Consider the following 19,610-nt stretch of genomic DNA (forward strand, 5'->3'; position numbering starts at 1 on the left):
CACTTCTACTATACGTGTAGTGATATCAAAACTGTTCACCTGTACCCCTATAGGAAACAATCAGCTGGCGTCCAGTGCTCAGGTGCCATCTCTACTGCCTTTAGGCTTGCAGACTCCACTCATTTCCAAAGTTACTCAAGGTGAACACCTTTTTCCTCTGCCCCCTCCAGTGACATCGCTTCAGAGATTTGTAACATAGTTAGATTGTTTGGTCACATTCTACATTCCATCCTGGGATTCTATGACATCTAATAAGAATTCTAATTCTAATTCACATTCTAATAATAGTTTGAAAACTTTCATGCCTTAAGATTCACTCTTTGTGCTGTGAAGTTATAGGTTGTCAAACGTGCAGTGTCATGTAACCAGTATCAGACTATCGTGCAGAATAGTTTTATCCCTGTGAAAAATCCCCGGTGTGACTTCCCATTCAACTCTCCCTCCTGCCCCTGCACCCCTAGCCATTCTGGTCTTTTCACTGCCTCTGTAGTTTGCCTTTTCCAGAATGGTATGTAATTAGAATCATGCAGCATGTAGCCTTTTCAGATTGGGTTCTTTCTTTTAGCACTCTGCATTTAAGATTCATCTGATGTCTTTTTGTGGCTTGAGAGCTGCTTACTTTCTTTGTCCCTGAATAGTATTTCATTTTATGGATGTACCACAGTTTGTTTATACCTTCACCTATTGAAAGGTGTCTTGATTGCTTCCAGTTTTTGGTGATTATGAATAAAACTGCTTTACACATGGTATGCAGGTATTTTTGTGGACATAAAATTTCCATTTAGGTAAATATCTAGGAGCAGGATTGTTGAAACATATAGTAACACTGTTTAACTTTGAAAGACACTGCCTGTCTTTCAAGTTAGCTGTACAGTTTCATATTCCTATCTGCAAACAGTGAGAGTTCCTGTTGCTTTGCATCCTTGGCAGCAATCGGTATTGTTTTTTGTATGTTAGCCATTCTAATAGGTAGATAGTATCTTATTGTTGTTTTAATTTGCATTTCCCTAATGACAAATGATGGTATCTTTCCAGATGCTTATTTGCTATTTGTGTATTTTCTTTTTTTTTTTTTTAATTAACGTTTATTTATTTTTGAGACAGAGAGAGACAGAGCATGAACGGGGGAGGGGCAGAGAGAGGGAGACACAGAATCGGAAGCAGGCTCCAGGCTCTGAGCCATCAGCCCAGAGCCCGATGCGGGGCTTGAACTCACGGACCGCGAGATCGTGACCTGGCTGAAGTCGGACGCTTAACTGACTGAGCCACCCAGGCGCCCCTGTGTAGTTTCTTTACTGAGTTGTCTGTTCAGATATTTTGCCCATTTAAAAAATTGGATTATTGTGGGGCTCCTGGGTGACTCAGTCCATTAAGCGTCGACTTTGGCTCAGGTCATGATCTCATGGTCCGTGAGTTTGAGCCCCATGTCGGGCTCTGTGCTGACAGCTCAGAGCCTGGAGCCCGCTTCAGATTCTGTGTTTCCCTCTCTTTCTGCACCTCCTCTGCTTGTGTGCTGTCTCTGTCTCTCAATAATAAATAACTGTTAAAAAAGTTGAAAAAATGGGATTATTGTTTTCTTCTTTTTAAGTGCTTTGTATATTTTGGATATGTGTTTTGTAAATAATTTCTTCAAGCCTGTGGCTAGTTGTTTCGTTCTCTTTACAGTGTCTTTGGTAGAGCAGAAGTTTTTAATTTTAATGAAGTTCAATATATCAATTTTGTTCTTTCATGTATCATACCTTTGGTGTTATATATGAAAACCTATCCCCAAACCCAAGATCACATGGCTTTTTCTCCTATATTTTCTTTTAGAAGTTTTGTAGTTGTGTATTTTACATTTAGGTTTGTAATTCAATTGAGTTAGTATTTGTGAAAAGTGCAAGATGTCTAGAGCTGGTCTGGTCATGTCTGGCCTTCTCTGTCTTCTCTTCTCTTCTCTTCTCTTCTCTTCTCTTCTCTTCTCTTCTCTTCTCTTCTCTTCTCTTCCCTTCCCTTCCCTTCCCTTCCCTTCCCTTCCCTTTGTTTTTGTTGTGTTCTTTTCTTTTCTTTTCTTTTCTTTTCTTTTCTTTTCTTTTCTTTTCTTTTCTTTTCTTTTCTTTTCTCTTTCCTGTTCACATGGACATCTAGTTAGTTATTGCAGCACCATGTTAAAGAGATCATCCTCTCTCCATTGAATTGCCTTTGCTCTTTTGTTAAAGATCAAGTGACTATATTTTTGTGGGTCTATTTCTGAACTCTATCTTCTGTTTTGTGATCTGCGTGTTTATTCTTTCTTTTTTTTTTTAATTTTTTTTTCAACGTTTATTTATTTTTGGGACAGAGAGAGACAGAGCATGAACAGGGGAGGGGCAGAGAGAGAGGGAGACACAGAATCGGAAACAGGCTCCAGGCTCCGAGCCATCAGCCCCAGAGCCTGACGCGGGGCTCGAACTCACGGACCGCGAGATCGTGACCTGGCTGAAGTCGGACGCTCAACCGACTGCGCCACCCAGGCGCCCCTGCGTGTTTATTCTTTCATCAAAATATGTCATCTTCATTACAATTAGTGTTTTCTCTTTTTAAAATTACACTTGTAGATTTTTCTACCTTCAAGAGCCAGCTTTGAATTTCTTTGCTAATTCTGGCTCATTTCTTTCTTACTTCTTTTTTTGACCTTGCTATTGTTTTCTCTAGCTTCTTTAGTCAAGTTAGTTAAGCTTATTTTATTTTTCCTTAAAATCTGCATATTAGTCTGCTAGGGCTGCCATAAAAAGATACCACAGGTTGGGTGGCTTAAAAACAGCAGAAACTTATTTTCTCACAGCTCTGGAGGTTAGAAGTCAAAGATCAAGATACTGGAAAATTCATTTTGTGGTGCGGTCGCTCCTCCCAGCCTGCCGATGGCCACCTTCTCACTATGTCCTCATGGCCTTCTCTCTGTGCTCCAGAGAAGTGGCGGAAGTGGTAAAGGTGATCTCTGGTGTCTTTTCCTGTTCTTGGAAGGCCATAAGTTCTACTAGGTTAGGGCCCCATCCAGTGACTTCAGTTAACTTTTATTACCTCCTTAACAGCCCTGTTAAGTACAGTCACATTGAGGGTTAGGGCTTCAGCCTACAGATTTTGGAGGGATACAATTCAGTCTGTAACAATATGATAAAAGCATCATTGCTATGAATTTATTTCTGAAAATAGCTTTATCTCTCTAGTGCATTCTTTATGGTGTTCTCGCTATTCTCTGTTGTTATTGTGTTCTTGTTTCCTTATTGATCTAATAGCTCAGTGGAAAATGGTGGTGCCTTTCCCTTGTTCTCTAGAATTTTTTATAAGCCCTATATTTTAAAAGCTAATATAGCAACGTATAATATTATGGTCATTGCTTTGATATTTTGAATTTATTGAAATGATAGTCTAATAGAATAGTTCTCAATTGTAAGGGACATTTGGGTATGTGCAGTTTTGGTTGGCATAATGATGTGCAATGGGGGAGGGCTTCATCTAGTTCACAGGGGTAAGTGAGAATTTCTAGATCTCCATGCCATAGGCCAGCCATGAGGAAGTGTGTGTGTGTGTGTGTGTGTGTGTGTGTGTGTGTGTGGGGAGAGAGAGAGAGAGAGAGAGAGAGAGAGAGAGAGAGAGAGACAAAATGAATTTCAGGCCCTGTCTCCCTCTAAATGTGGCACACTGCCTTTGCTGCTTTGCAGCTGTCACGTGTAAATGTGGAGCACTGTGTGTGGAGTCTTCTTTCAGAGTTCCAAGTGTGCAGTGAGGCACCTGGCTTTCCTCGTTTTCTTTGGGTGTGTGTGTGGGGGGGTGTCTCAATCCAACTTCAGGATTTCACCCGCCTCCAAGGGAATGTGTACCAGGAAGCGGCTTCACACTTGTGTCGCTTGTATCTACTCTAACGTCATTTCCTCTGATGCTCTTCTGGGTCCTTCTGCACCGTGTGGGATGGGCTTTGATTTCTTCCTTAGGAGGCAGGAAACAACTTAAAATCACATCCTGCAATCTTTCTCTTGTAAGGCTCTTATTTAAAATGTGCTCAGTCCCTCACACTCTGGCTCTTGATCTCCGAAGGGAGATTCCCCCAACTCCCCCCGAATAAATGTTTCTAGTGAGGAGAGGAATTATTAAAAATTTCCTATTAAATGTAATTTTGATATAATTTCAGACGCCAAGTCTCAAGAAAAGTACAAAGAGTTTTCAAGACCCTTTATCCAGATTCTCCAAGTGTTAACATTTTACCACATCCTCCTCTGTCTCTGTCTGTCTCTGTCTCTCTCTGTATAGATTTGTCTCTCTCTTCACACAAGGACACATGTGTTCACACACACATGCACAAATCAGGTAATTAATGTTGATTCAATACTATTATTCAATCTACAGGCTTTATTCATATTTTGCCAAGTGTCCCGCTAAAATCCTTTGTAACAAAAGAATTTAGTTGTCATGTCTCTTTGGTCATTCTTTGTGGTTTACGGCATTGGCGTTTTTGAAGACCATAGGCTTGATATTTTGTAGATTGTTCCCCAGTCTGGGTTTGTTTATATTTCCACAAGCTTAAGTTCATGTTATACATTTTGGGCAGGAATCCCACTGTGTCCTCCAGGGATCCTAGCAGAAAGTGCATGATGTCGATTGTCCCATCACTGTAAGGTTAACCTTGATCACTTGGTTGAAGTGGTGTCTTCCAGGTTTCTCCACTGTAAAGTTAGTATTTTTCCTTTTTTACTGAGTAAGTTCTCTCGTGGAGATATACTCTGAAGCTATTCTGTCATTCTTCAAAGTTTCACCTGCTGCTTCTATCATCTATTGGTGATTCTTATCTGAATCTAGTATTATTATGATGGTTACCCAATGGCTATTTTCTTGTCTTTTCTTTTTAAAGTTTATTTATTTATTTTGGGAGAGAGAGCGAGTGCACACATGCATGAGCAGGGGAGGAGAAGACAGAGAGGAAGAGAGGGAATCCTAAGCATGCTCTGAACTGTCAGTGCACGACTTGGGGTTCTATCCCATGTACCGTGAGATCATGATCTGAACCAAAATCAAGAGTCCGACTCTTAACCGACTCAGCCACCCAGGCACCACCCCCCACCCCCAATGGCTGTTTTCTAGTTCTGACATTTCCTTTATAGTAATCAGTTGTTTCCTTACTGTAAGGAAGAGCTTTCTAAAGGAGGAATTTGGAAATTCAGAAGATGCTTTTTGTTTTTTTCTCTTGAGGAGTTAAGCTTCTGCAATTGAATACCAGACTTCCAAAACTGTTGTCTTTTAAACTCAAAGCTGAGCTATCAGGCCTTTGCGCTAGGCTGTACTTACTTTCTCTCTGAGGTACTGAATATACAGAATACCGCTGAGAATATGGGTAAAGAGCCACAGAGTCACAAGAATAATTTTAGCCTCGGAAAAGGCTTTAGTTTAAAAATCTCCAAATATCACTTTGCTGTAATAGTTTTTAGTATTGCAAGATTTCATATTTTTGCATCTTTATAGATGCTTCAGTGTAAAAGTGAGTGAAACTCCTATTAAGAAGGAATTATGGGATCAAAAATAAATATACTACCACTTGACAAGAACTTTAAACCTTTTTGTCTTTTCCACAAAAGTAGCTTATCCCTCTTCCACTCAAGGCTTATACCACTGATTTGCTAGATTAACTCCTCTTCAAAGATTGTGTGGGATTAAAGTTGGAATGACAATTCCAACAATGCTACATTATTATGAATTCCAAACTAGGGAACTGGAATTGATACATTTCTTTTTACTATCAGAAGTTGTATGTTTTGAATTTGGTGATATTTGTATGTTGGGGTGAATGTATCTTCTGTGTACTTCCTTTGCCTGTATCATCTCAAAGAGGTGCTTGAATCAAGTTTGCTTTAAAGATAGGTGGTGGATCCTGTAATATCTTGAAGATTCATCCTGTTTCGGAAGCAAAAATATTTCTTTGCCACAACCTGGCAGTTTCTCACATTAAGACATGGAAAGAGACTTAAAAAAATAGGATACTTATTTATGTTAGCAGTTTCTTACAAATATCTAATGTCTCAATTAGCTCAATAGGAGAAAATAAAATAAATTACATTGAAACAAGAGTTGAAAAACACAATTTCCTAATTTCTTTATGGGTGTAAGCCCAAGAGTGTAAATCCTAAAAGGAAGAAACCTAACTGCTAGGAGTCTTCCGGTTCTCTCTTTCAAACACATGCTTTTATCTTTTTTTTTTTCTTTTTTTAATTTAATTTTTTATTTTTTAAAATTTACATCCAAATTAGTTAGTATATAGTGCAACAATGATTTCAGGAGTAGATTCCTTAGTGCCCCTTACCCATTTAGCCCATCTCCCACACCCTCTCCAGTAACCCTCTGTTTGTTCTCCATATTTATGAGTCTCCTCTGTTTTGTCCCCCTCCCTGTTTTTATATTATTTTTGTTTCCCTTCCCTTACGTTCATCTGTTTTGTCTCTTAAAGTCCTCATATGAGTGAAGTCATATGATATTTGTCTTTCTCTGACTGACCAATTTCACTTAGCATAATACCTTCAGGTTCCATCCACATAGTTGCGAATGGCAAGATTTCATTCTTTTTGATTGCCGAGTAATACTCCATTGTATATATATACCACATCTTCTTTATCCATTCATCCATCGATGGACATTTGGGCTCTTTCCATACTTTGGCTATTGTTGATAGTGCTGCTATCAACATGGGGGTGCATGTGTCCCTTCGAAACAGCACACCTGTATCCCTTGGATAAATGCCTAGTAGTGCAATTGCTGGGTTGAAGCATAGTTCTATTTTTTAGTTTTTTGAGGAAACTTCATACTGTTTTCCAGAGTGGCTGTACCAGTTTGCATTCCCAACACAATGCTTTTATCTTGATGACTAACCCTATATCTGAAATCTTTACTTTGGGGACCTAAAACAAAGAGAAAAATACAAAGTTACTCAGTGTGCGTATTCTCTATAATATGAATGTTGGGATTTGGATACATTAATTCCAGGGAGTTAAAGCGATGTTTTAGCACACACTTGTACATCTTCTTTGCACAGAAGTTCTAGGGAAATGCTTTTTGACTATCTGGATTTTCTCCTGTTCATTTCAATGGCTAAAGTGTACAAAGATAATTATAATTTCTACTTGGAAGTGACATTTTAAGAAATGTATATGTGGAGGGGATTGAGGAATATTGCAGAGAATATTAGATCTTACATTTAAACAATTGTTCATGTAGACACTTTCCCACTTATTTTGTGTATTGAACAAGTGAGTTTTTAAATCAACAGATCCTTCTTGCTATGAGCATGAAGACACCTTTTTTTCAGTGTTTCACACTCAAGTCCCTCCAGAAGAATATGAAAACCGTAAACAGAATGTCAATCAAGGTATGTTTTAATTTGTGTGATTTTGCATATTGTCACAAGAAATATAGCTATATATAGAAATATTCACAAATGAAATGATTTGATCTGGTTTAATCCAGAGGCAGGTGAAAGTGACTGAATGAATCAAGATGAAACAAGATTGGTCATGCATTAATCATTGTTGAAGTTAGTTGTTGAGGGTTTATCATAGCATTCATTCTACTTTTGGATACTTAAAATTTTATATGATAAAGAGTTAAAGAAAAGCTGGCTGCAAGTAATGGAAAACTAACTTAAGCAAAAAAGAAAATTTATGGAAACAATCCTGGAGGTAGACAGCTTTTTTGATTCCCAAAAGCATATTCTGTGGTTAATCATTGAGAGGGAAACTCAGTGCCAGAATTGCAGAGAAGATACCAACTGATCCAGCTTGGGTTAAATGCTTACCACTGGTCCAACCAACTCATCAAACCGAGCAAGGGTTGGGGTTACTATAGAAACATGGAAACTTCTGTTCCTGTTGATCACCACCAGGATGGGGAGAAGAGGACATTTCTAGTGAGACAGTTCTGACCAGACAGTCCAAAGTTTTTACTATAGTTTATTGAAAGTGTATTTTAAAGAAATCATTATAAATGTAGATGTGGATGCATTTAATATGAGTTATCTTAATATTGTATTTTTAAGAGTATATGAAATTTTGACGGAATGAATAGATTTTATATTTCAGCTCAAAAGACTATATACAAGTTGTAATATGGGGAAAAGTTCTGTTTTGTATCTAAGAAGGCCATGCACCAAAAAAGTAACTCGTACTTTAAGTATTGGTAGTTGATTAAGAAACATTATTGATTGAAGAAATAAAATCCCAATAATAAAGCCCAGATTTATTTGCCTAGACACTTGTAACTTAAATTTAAGTGAAACTTTTTTCTTACTCAAATATATTTTTCTTTGAAAAGAATTTAAATCCAGAGATCTTACTCTCTTCCCGGTTCTTTCTAGGTATTGTTATCAAAATATATTCTTTAATTATTAAATTTGTGTTGAATCTTTGATAATTAGCTATAAATATGCCAACTTACTAGCTCCCTTAGTCCTTTTTATTGATGTACCCTCTCTTATAAGGCCCAGATAACTTTTAAGCAAACCTTGTCTGTGTTGAGCTACTGGTTGGTGTTTTTCCCTCTTGGACTTTAATGTGGCCATTTGTCCTGATTTGTAGGGTAGATTCCATTTGTCACTTAAGAAAAGTCTTCCCTATGCCTGTTTTTAGAGCTTTAAAGAAGCTTTCACATGATCTTGCTTTAAATGCTTTGAACATGACGACAGTGAAGAAAGATATTTAGTGAAGGGAATAAGAGTCCATAAGTATTTTTCTCACCCTTGTTTTGAGCACCCAGGGTCAGAAGGTGACTCGGGCCTCTTTTCAAAGGTTGGGAAAAACTGACAAAGTGAGATGAGCTGTAAGGCTTTGTGCGGATGGGATGTGGAACATCCAGGACACTTACGCCCAGACCTTGCTTAAAAGACGGGTGTGAACACACACTTACTGTTCAGAGAGGGTGCTGGCGTATTAATAGAATCACAGGATAGATGACTCTAGTCTTTTGGGAAAGTTTTGTTTCATATAAAGACTAAAATAAAATATATTAATTAATTTCCTCTGAGTATAGGTGGCACACATGTTATGCTAGTTTGAGATGTACCACATAGTGATTTGACAGGTTTATATGTTAATCCACACTCACCACAAGTGTAGCTCCCTTGGCCACCATGCCACGCTATTATGATGTCATTGACTCGATTCCCTACGCTGTGCCTTTCATCCCTGTGACCCATCCATTCCATAATTGGAAACCTGTATCTGCCACTCCCCTTCACCCATTTTGCCCATCTCCTACCCCCCCCCCCCCCCCCCCCCCCCCCGGAGACCATCACTTTGCTCTCCATACTATAGGTCTGATTTGGCTTTTTGTTTGTTTGTTTATCCATTTGTTTTGCTTTTTAGATTCCACATATGAGCGAAATCATATGGTATTTGTCTTTCTTGGTCTGACTTATTTCACTTGGCATAATTCCTCTAGGTTCATTTGTGTTGTCGTAAATGGCGAGATCTTACTATTTTTTATGGCTGAGTAATATTCATGTGTGTGAGTGTGTGTATGTATTATATCTTTTTTACCCATAAGAATAAATCTCCATATATATATTAGGTTTCTGGATTTGGAGTTTGGAAGTTTTTCTATGTGTGTTATATATTTTAAATGTGTGCATAAGGTAAAATTGTAGCATAATGGACAATTATAATTATGAAAAATTTTGAACTTTTTTTAATATTAGATTTTACCTATGATGTGGAAGGAAATGAGTCATTGATCAGAGCAGAAAAGAAACCTTTCTCAAATACAGAAAAGATTAAGCTCAGGGGTAAACACAGCCAGGATTTTATTAAACGAAACATTGAGGTATGTACTTAGAAATTTAGAAACCAGAATATGGGATTAAAGAGTTATGAAAATGAAAATAGTTGTGTTCAGTATCTTTAAATATTTTTTTTTGATCATGACACATATGTATGTAATTGGAACAGTCTATATAAATGAAAAAAAATTTTATGGACCAGTACTTAACTTTACTAGTTTTAATTCCATCCTATCTTATTCTACCTCTTTTAAAAATGCTAGCTGCAACTCAATACGTTTACTTCACTACCCAGAAATGAATCCGGTTCCTGCAATTTGAAAAACATTTATTTAGGTAATAGCGTCAGACAATGCTTCCCAGATTTTAAATTGCATATTAGTAAAATTGGCTTTTGAAAGTAATGAGACTGATGTTATAGCTGGTGCATTTAGAAATTTGCATGGAAAATGCTCCTGGCACAGCTGGAGAGGCCAGTTGGTTGTCTGTCCCCTGACCCCTCCAGCTGAGCCTCCAGGAAGCCTATCACTTGTCACTTGCCTTGATTATTTCAACCTTGATCTTCCAGACCCTACAGCCTGACTTGGTGTCCTCAAGGCAAACTAACCAAGGGAAAAGGGGTTCCCCTATTAGACCAGAATGCTGATTAATTAATTTACGGTAAGAAATGTCGGTGCAGTGGGCAGAAGGCTTATGGCAAACCACTCAGGCAGTCAGGTTACTAGAAAACTACATTGGTGAGTGTAAAGTTATTCATAAGAGCAGAGAGTTAAATAATTCCTCCCAGTTCAAGCCTGATGCTTCTTCCACAACTGCCACGTCATTTCCAGGTAGACTAGATTTGTGGGTCAATGTGCCACTGCCAGGACTGGCCTTTGGACCTCTGGTTTTTCTCTTTATGTTCGTCTGATCTGAAGGAAATCTCCAACCCGATCTCTCTGTGCTGGCCCATTTTATGTTGATTTATTTAATTTGCCAAGAGCAGTAGTGTTTTCCCCACACCCGGGGTTCTTGCTGACACAGCAGCCCCCCCATAGATTTCCCTTTTCCCCTTTCAACAACAGTCGCTGAATCTTTGTTCAAATTCCCGATATGATGCTCTTGAAATGTCAAAGCAATTTCATTTAGGAGACAGCAGGATGTGCAGCTTGCAAGCGGGCACTTCTTTTTGGGTGCGACGAAAGAGCGACTTTACGATGGATGATGTTGCGAAGGGCAAGAAGAACTTTGTTCAGTAGCGTGCCCAGTGCCATACCATGGAAAGGGGAGGGACGCACAAGAATGAGACAAGCGCCCATGGTCTGTTTGGGTGAGAGACAAGTCAGGCCCCTGGAGTTTCTTACACGGATGCCAACAAGAATAAAGACATCACCTGGGGAGAGAAGACACTGATGGAGTAGTTGGAGAATCCCAAGAAGTACATCCCTGGAAGAAAACTGATCTTCGCTGGCTTTAAGAAGACAAAGGGAGAGGACAGACTTGATAGTTTATCTCAAAAAAGCTACTAAGGAGTAATCGTTGGCCACTGCTTATTTATTACAGAACCAAATGTCTCATGACTTCTTTTATGTGTACCATATTTAAATTGATCTCAGGCACCAGAATTTGGATCAGGAATGGCTGACAGACTATTCCTTTTGGACAGTCCTGATTTAAGTACCATTGGCTTGTGGTTAAGTGAATCTGATCAGCTTTTTGAACTTGGATAGTAATCCTGGTTCAGAATTACCAGAATTACCAGTGCTGTCCCTGTTTTCCCCTTTGAAAGATAGGGTTGGAATCGATTGGTAATGTTCAACTTTTCACAGAGATGGTAACTGCCATCTCTAAACCTGTAGGAGATGGGTTTAATACTTAGAATTATATAACTTGTTATATTTATTTAAATACTGAGGAAATCCCTTTACTCTCCCAACAAACAGCAAGACTCAGCTGGGTTTTAATGTTGTGTTAGTTAGCCTGTAAAAGGCCAGGGCTGAAGCTGGCAACGTCCACTTTATCTTTTTGGTCCTAACTGCCGATTTATTTAAAGTTCACGGCATCTAAAATGCTACCTTTTGCTTAATTAAACACATTTTCATGTGGCTTATGTATAATACCAAACAAAGAATATTTAACACTTCTCACGTTTTATAGATGAGCTGTAAGGCCAGATATTTTTAAAATTTAGTGTGACCTGTCACACTTTAGTAGCGAACTTTGCTTGCGAATTCTTCACTCAGTCAGACTAAGTTATAATTCAGGATTGTCTTTTAAACAGCCCTTCAATAACGCAACTGTAGAAATACCACATATGTGTGATTGCTAACGGTGCTTTTGCCAACTCATTAGAAGGATTAAAGTAGAGGACATATGCCATCAGCACACATGTGTAAATTATGTAGTAAGGCTTAAGATAATTAAAAATCACAGATAAAAACAAATAAATAAAAGCAGTTTCAGTCAGTAGATATATGCCACATAGGAAGTGGCAAGATCCTTCCAAATACCTCAGCAGATAAGTTATTACATTGATATATAACGAGAGGTTTGCAAACTTCCCATGTTTTATTGTTTTATATTTTAAATAAAGTGTTGTTGAAATGGCTAACATGAGGGCCTGCTTATAGCTGGAATGTACGTCACAAATGAAAAATGCCTAATCTCACAACTTTTACCTTAATGTGTCTGTACTATAGAAACCTCAGGGCCCACTTTTATTTTCCTGAACATGAATTGCTTTGAATATTTACTTTTTTTTTTTTTTTATCAATACATTCTATAGTTGGCTAAGGATTCAGGAATGCCAGTGCTTATGATTGACAGAGAGAAGAAAAGGCTGACTGAACTTTTGAAGGACTTAGATGACAAAGATTCGGGGCTGTCCAGTCCTGAGGTACGTAAGCTCTGATATTCAGTGACTCTACCCTTCTCCTCCTTCTCCTTCGCCTTCTCCTCCTTCTCCTTCTCCTTCTTGTTTTTGTTCTTCTTTTCCTTTTTTTTTTTGTAGTTTCAATTTTTTATTTAAATTCCAGTTAGTTAACATACAGTGTAATATAGTTTTAGGTGTAGAATGTAGTGATTCAGCACCTCCCTACATCACCCAGTGCTCATCACAAGTGCCCTCCTTAATCCCCATCACCTGTATAACCCATCCCCCTGACCCCCTCCCTTCCAGCAACCCTCAGTTTGTTCTCTATAGTTAAGAGCCTGTTTTATGGTTTGCCTTCTCTTTCCCCCCTTACGTTCATTTGCTTTGTTTCTTAAATTCCACATATGAGGGGCGCCTGGGTGGCGCAGTCGGTTAAGCGTCCGACTTCAGCCAGGTCACGATCTCGCGGTCCGGGAGTTCGAGCCCCGCGTCAGGCTCTGGGCTGATGGCTCGGAGCCTGGAGCCTGTTTCCGATTCTGTGTCTGCCTCTCTCTCTGCCCCTGCCCCGTTCATGCTCTGTCTCTCTCTGTCCCAAAAATAAATAAAAACGTTGAAAAAAAATTCCACATATGAATGAAATCATATGGTATTTGTCTTTCTCTGACTGACTTATTCACTTAGCATAATACTCTCTAGTTCCATCCACTGCAAGAACGTGCCTGATTTCGTCTGATCTCTGAAGCTAAACAGGGTCTGGCCTGGTTAGTACTTGGATGGGAGACCTCTACGCTTCTTAATTTTTATTTATTTTCTTTATCATGTCACTGACATTAGCACACATTTACAATAAGTTTTTAAATTATGGGACAATGTTCTCTGTCTTTTAAAAAATCATGTTTTACAAATTTATTTTCATTAAAATTTTCAGATTTTTTTCTTGGTCAATTCATTACTGACTCTGAAGAGGATTATTTTATGTTATTATAAGAGTCACTACACATTAGCTCTCACAGTTACAACTGCTACCTGTGATGTAATGGGCTTAGTCATTAATGACATATAAATATGTTTCCCTGTCTCTTTTTATTTTGAATATTTCTTATTATCCCTACACTGGTGTAGTCCTCAGGACTCCTAAAGAGCACCATCGTGCTCCTGCCCGGTTAACCTTGAGCATCCAGGTCCCTGAAGAGTCTAGGGAGCACAGACTCAGTCCAAGGAGGGGAACAGCCTGCAATCCAGGGTGCAGGTGTGGGTGTTTATAGGGCTTGGGCTGGTCATCTAAGGGGTGCGGTGGCTCAGCGTTTGCACTTGTTTGCATACTAAACTTACAGCAAGATTCTTTACTTCCACAAAGAAATGTATTCTCCTGTGTACCTTGAAGCCCATAGCCCTGTCATCTAGTTCTTCTTTTCCTATGTTTATGGAGGTGAGGTGTAGTGAGTGCTGCTGGCACCCTGCCCAGATCCCTTTTACCTAGTCCCTTCCGTGCATCCGGCCCCCTGCCCTGTGGCAAGGGTGCATAGCTGCCTTTTTCCATAGAGTATTGCCATGGGCTAGATGGGGGCTGAACTGCCTAGGATGGCAGCCTCTCTCCATCTCCACCCCCTCCCAACTCAAGATGGGATTAGCTCTGTGCTGCAGTTTGTCCCTCAGAGCTTCCCCAGGGGTCAGCTGGGCTTCATCCGACACCACCTCCTTGCCTGGTTTTGTTTCTCTTGTCCTAGCCTGCTTCCATCATCCCCTATCCCTTCTCCTGAGGTGGAGTTCTCCTGGGAGAACTCCAGTCACCCTCTCTCTTCTGAGAGCACTCCCTCAACAAGTCACCTGAACCAGAATCCCTAGCTCAGGTTCTGCATCTAGACCAACCTCAGAGAGGTAGGTGCAGAGGGTAGTTTTGACTCTAGGTCCAAAAACTGCTCAATTGCAGCAATGCCTGTGGCTGGTGGGGGGTGGGGCATGGCATGTTTCTTCCTAGAAATGATTTAACAAACTTTTTATTATTAATATTGCCTTTTAAATATTATTTCTGTTAGTATTTATGCCTTGTCCCTCCTTTATTAAAAATTTTTTTAATGTTTATTTATTTTTGAGAGAGAGAGACAGACAGAGTAGGAGCAGGGGAGGGGCCGAGAGAGAGAGGGAGACACAGAATCCAAAGCAGGCTTCAGGCTCTGAGCTGTCAGCACAGAACCCGATGCGGGGCTTGAACCCGTGACCGTGAGATCATGACCTGAGCTGATGTCAAAAGCTTAACTGACTGAGCCACCCAGGAGCCCCTTAAACTCTTTTTCTATCATTTACTTCTGTTTTTAGGTAGATTATTTACAAATTATCGTACAGCTGGGTTTTTGTTGTTGCTGTTGTGTCCGTAATTGTTTCTCTATCTTTTGTTATTATTTCCTTATTCTTAATCTTTTAATGAGGATATTTAATTTATATGTTTATTATGACCACTGGTAATGTTTGGGCCTTTTTTGGACAGTCTATTTGACATTTCATTGATTAGATTTATTTTGTTTTCTTAATTTCTCCCCATTTTCCTCTCATGGTTTGAAAAATTCCTATTTCTTTTTTTTTTTTTTTTTTTAGCAAATTATTGATACATACAATAACTTCTTAAATTCTTTTAATGTTTATTTACTTTTGACAGGGAGAGAGAGAGAGACAGAGCAAGAGCAGGGGAGGGGCAGAAAGAGAGGGAGACACAGAATCTGAAGCAGACTCCAGGCTCTGAGCTGTCAGCACAGAGCCCGACGTGGGGCTCGAACCCAATGAGCCATGAGATCATGACCTGAGCCGAAGCCGGACACTCAACTGACTGAGTGTCCTTCACCGCTCACACTCTCTTTCTTGCAAGGATAAATAAACATTAAAAAATGAAACAAACAAAAAAAAAAGCAAGTAAGGAGTGTATTTTGCTTCAGTAACAATTTTGCTCCAGGTGTAAGTAGCTAGTGTCTTTCTTTATTCCTGTTCTGTATTCTTGGTATGGTTTTGTTTTTAGGTTTGCAAGATTGCTGCTATATCTGTAGATAATGTATCCATTTTCCAGGCAGAAAGAAGAGGGAAGGGGCAAGGGGAAAAGGGACACTCCTCTGAGGCTTTGCGTTTCATTTGGGAAGGGATGGTGTCCCTGGGACTTCTACCTGTGGCTCATCAGCCAAGATGTGTCATGTAGCCACATTCATTTCATACATCACTGCAAGTGAGACTGGGGATTCAGGTATCTTACTTTCTTATTCTTATTTTAATAGCAGAGAAAGGCACGGAAAAAGGAAATTGGAAAAAGGGATCAGATCAGTCAGTGTACAAGCATATAGGTGGGGAGAGAACCTCCTCTATCTCTCCTCCAGGTCCAATAATATTTTTCTCATAACCTTCATCTTTTTTTTTGTCATTTTGCTTATATAAGCTCATTTCATAGTTGTCCAAGTTGGGTTTCAACCACGTCTATTCTGCTATTTAGCTATGTAGTCCTCTTTTGAGATTGTTGTAATTTTTACAGTTTTTTTGTTTTGTAAACTAATATTTGGTGAGAGTTTTTTCTGTGCATCATCTGAGGGGAAAGGTGGCGTCTTATTATCTGGTGTCAGGGATAGACATTTTATACAGCAATTTTATAAAACCAGATAGATTGTGGCACATGTTGAAGCAGATTCAGAGGAAGAAGTTAGGAAGTGTGGCAGGAAGAATTTAGGAACACTTGGAGGAAGGGATCCATCTACGATATTCTTAAACCATACCAAACTTCTTGCCCTTCCTCAGATTTGCTGTATCTTTGACACTGTGTGTCCTTTTCTTTGTTCCCCCATCTCTGATAAGCCGATGCACCTGAAAGATGATGACTAGGGTGATAATTATGTTTTAATTCTCCAGAACTCTTGCCCTTGCGTGGTTCTTTATAGTGGCATGTTTAATTGTGTTGGTGAGATATTCTCTTGAATCTCTCTAGGATACTTAAAATTTTTAGAAGATTTCCTTCTGTATCGGGAATTTACCCTTGCAATGAATGGCACAAAACCAAATGTCTCTACTGCCAAAATGGGTTTTACATCATGTCTCAAATTACTCATATCTAAATCAGTATTGAATGTGTGAGTTCAGTTGTGGATCCTTGGTTACAAACCTGAGCCCCTCGCTGTAAAGGAAGGTGGTTAAGAGCATTTTCTGGGTTCTGTCTTAGGGAGGTAAGACTTCTAAAAGGTTGAAATTTCCCACACCTAGCAAGGGTGTCTAGAAAGTGCTAGATGGAAAAACATGATGCCATCTACTACATATTATATATAATTTCCCTCTGTAACAGCATAGTGCATGAAACATTTACATTTCTGTTGAATTTAATCTGACATCCTTTTTATTCCCAGCGTCATTAAAAAAGAATTCCGTTCAAACAAGAATTTAAAATTTATTGACCAATGTTTAGTCATTGGTTCCATAGTTTTATTTTTTTGTGACTCCCTATTATTTCTCACTTAGATCGTACAGTATTTATATCCCTTTTATTTAGGAAGAATTAACTGAAGTTTCTTATTTGTGACCAATTAAGTAATGTATTTTCTTATAATTATGTATAGCTTTCATATCCCAACTTATAAGTGTATTTAAAATGTTTATTACTGTATCATATCCTTGTATGGATAGACTACAATCTATTCACTTTTCCCTATTTTTAGACATTTGGGACTTTTGCAATTGTTCTTTATTGTAAATGACATGCCAAAAAACATCTGAGTCCATGTTCTGGGTTGCGAGGGACAGAGATGGACTTCGTTGAAAAAAAAAAAAAAGGAATAAATGTATTGGGAAACTTGGATAGCCCACAGACTCGGTGGGAAGTTTGGAGAAACACATCTCTAACCCGGGCAGATATCAAGGTACCCAGAAACATGGCTTCAGAAACTCCTTGGAAACAGGCTGGTTAGGGGCTGCCTCACAGCCACGAGACACCCCTGCTAGATGATCACCATTGCCACCCTCACTGCTATCAACACTGGGTCCTCCAGGTCACTGCTGTCACCATCAATCACTGCCTCACTTCCCCTGTATCTTTGCATCTCTGTCTCTCTCCCTTGGGAGTCCAAGTCCAGGGTGTTCGCTTCTTATTGGCTGATCCTAGGTCATTTGCTTGTCTTCTTGATGCCAGTGGGTGAGGAGAAGGGGTGTCTGATGAGGCTTTGTCTCCTACCAAGTCTCATGCAGTGTTTGGTTTTACCAAAACAGGAAGGGACATTGGATGCTGGGGTCAGGGGGAGACATGTAATTCTTCCTGCATAAGTTTTTGCATGTATCTCTTCTGATTACTGCCTAGGGATTGATTCCTGGTATTAGAGTCATGAAACCAAAGTGTATGAAATTCTTAACCTTCCTTACCCTCCACTTGCCCCTTTATTCCTAGTGTTTTCATGATTTTTCTGTCCTTGTATTACATGTTTCTCTGTGTGGCCTCACCCATTCCCATGGTTCAACAGTTTGAACCACTATAGATCGGTGGGTGAGTCTAAAATATTTATATACAATCTACGTCTCTATTTTGATATATTTAACTACCTAACATAATCTGTGGATATCCTAGGGACATCTGTGAATATCAGAAGGTCTCAAACAGAATTCACCATTTTCTTCCTCAAACCTATTATGTCTCCTGTATTCCCTAGCTTGGTCAATAGGACCACTATACCCCTAGTTCTCAAAATCCAGAATTTGGTTTTTATCTTTGATCCTTACTCCTCCGTCCACGCTTCCATCAAATTATCTCCAGATTCTGTAATTTCTACTTTGTAAGTATCTCTGGAACCTGCTCTATGTTCTGTATTCCCAGGAGATATTCCTTAGTTTAGCAGCTCATCACTTTTGTTCCAGATTATGGCTTTTGCTTCTTAACTGGGTTTTCTGTTTCCAGTCTTGCCCGTGCAAGTTCCAGTTTTAAAATGCATAGCCAGCCATGTTGTTTCCTTGGTTAAGATGTGATTAAGATTGATTATCTCCTCCAGGAAGCCTTCTCCAACCACTTTGTCTCTCTGCTCCTTCATGTCCATAAAGGTTAGTTGACCCTCACTGGTCCCCATGGCGCCTTGGCTTACCAGCACTCTTCATACCTTGTTAAAATCTTTGCTACCAGAAGACTGAGAACTCCCTAAGGGCAGAGCTTGTGAGATTCCTACTGAATCACCAGTGCCCAGTGCAGTGTCTATGTTCAGTGGGCACTGAGCACAAGATGTTTGAGTGAATGTTATGAGTGGGTTTTAACCCATTATGACATGAATATTAGTTGAATAAGGAGTTAGATGATAAATAGGCTCATGAAACCCAAACAACTGCATTTATAGACCCTATGTTACTTTTCAGGGACAAATCTTGAAAATACCATGTCGATTATAGGGTAAACATGATTTATTCCTATTTAACATATCACAGACTACTTTTTCAAAATGGAGAGATGAGAATGTTATAAGAACCAGACTGCAAGGCCAAGAGATTTATTCCACAGGGGGAAAAAAAAACCCCACACAATGTAGAATATACTTTATACAGATTTGGCAGATAATGAAACAATAAACTACTAATTTTTTTCTTTCACTATCCCAATGTTAATTTTGTGGTTTTTTTTTGTAATGTGTGTGTTTGTGTGTGTGTGTGTGTGTGTGTGTGTGTATGTGTGTGTGAAGTCCTGAGCATTGATGTGTCAGACTGAAAGGGATATTTTGGAAAAAGGGTAGCATGCGAATGACCCTGTGACTCTTGTTTCCTTTTAGGGCGATCAGTCTGGCTGGCTGGTCCCAGGAGAAGGATACACATTTGCAGTCACCCAGCACCAGCAGCTTGCCGAAATCGACACAAAGCTCCAGGAACTTTCTGCAGCCTCACCAACAGCTTCCGACTTTTCTCCAAGACATGGAAACCACAGCGATCAGGTAGATTTAATTTAAGGAAACACAAACTATTCAGGTTCATGTGTTAAAGCTAGTTCACATAATCTGACAATTTGCT

General features: G+C 39.3%; 1 protein-coding gene and 1 pseudogene across 3 annotated transcripts in view; both read left to right on the plus strand.

Annotated features, from left to right (window-relative positions):
- Positions 1-19,610, plus strand: part of FSIP1 (fibrous sheath interacting protein 1) — a 201,030-nt gene that overhangs the window by 35,378 nt on the left and 146,042 nt on the right. For all 3 annotated transcript variants that reach the window (XM_006932677.5, XM_045059560.1, XM_045059561.1), the window contains exons 6-9: positions 7,268-7,366; positions 9,689-9,813; positions 12,534-12,644; positions 19,376-19,534. In XM_006932677.5, the coding sequence (XP_006932739.4) occupies positions 7,268-7,366; positions 9,689-9,813; positions 12,534-12,644; positions 19,376-19,534 (494 nt within the window). The remainder of the gene's footprint in view (positions 1-7,267; positions 7,367-9,688; positions 9,814-12,533; positions 12,645-19,375; positions 19,535-19,610) is intronic.
- Positions 9,822-12,523, plus strand: LOC109500716 (annotated as a pseudogene).

The sequence above is a fragment of the Felis catus genome, chromosome B3, assembly GCF_018350175.1.
Source record: "Felis catus isolate Fca126 chromosome B3, F.catus_Fca126_mat1.0, whole genome shotgun sequence".
Lineage (NCBI taxonomy): Eukaryota > Metazoa > Chordata > Mammalia > Carnivora > Felidae > Felis > Felis catus.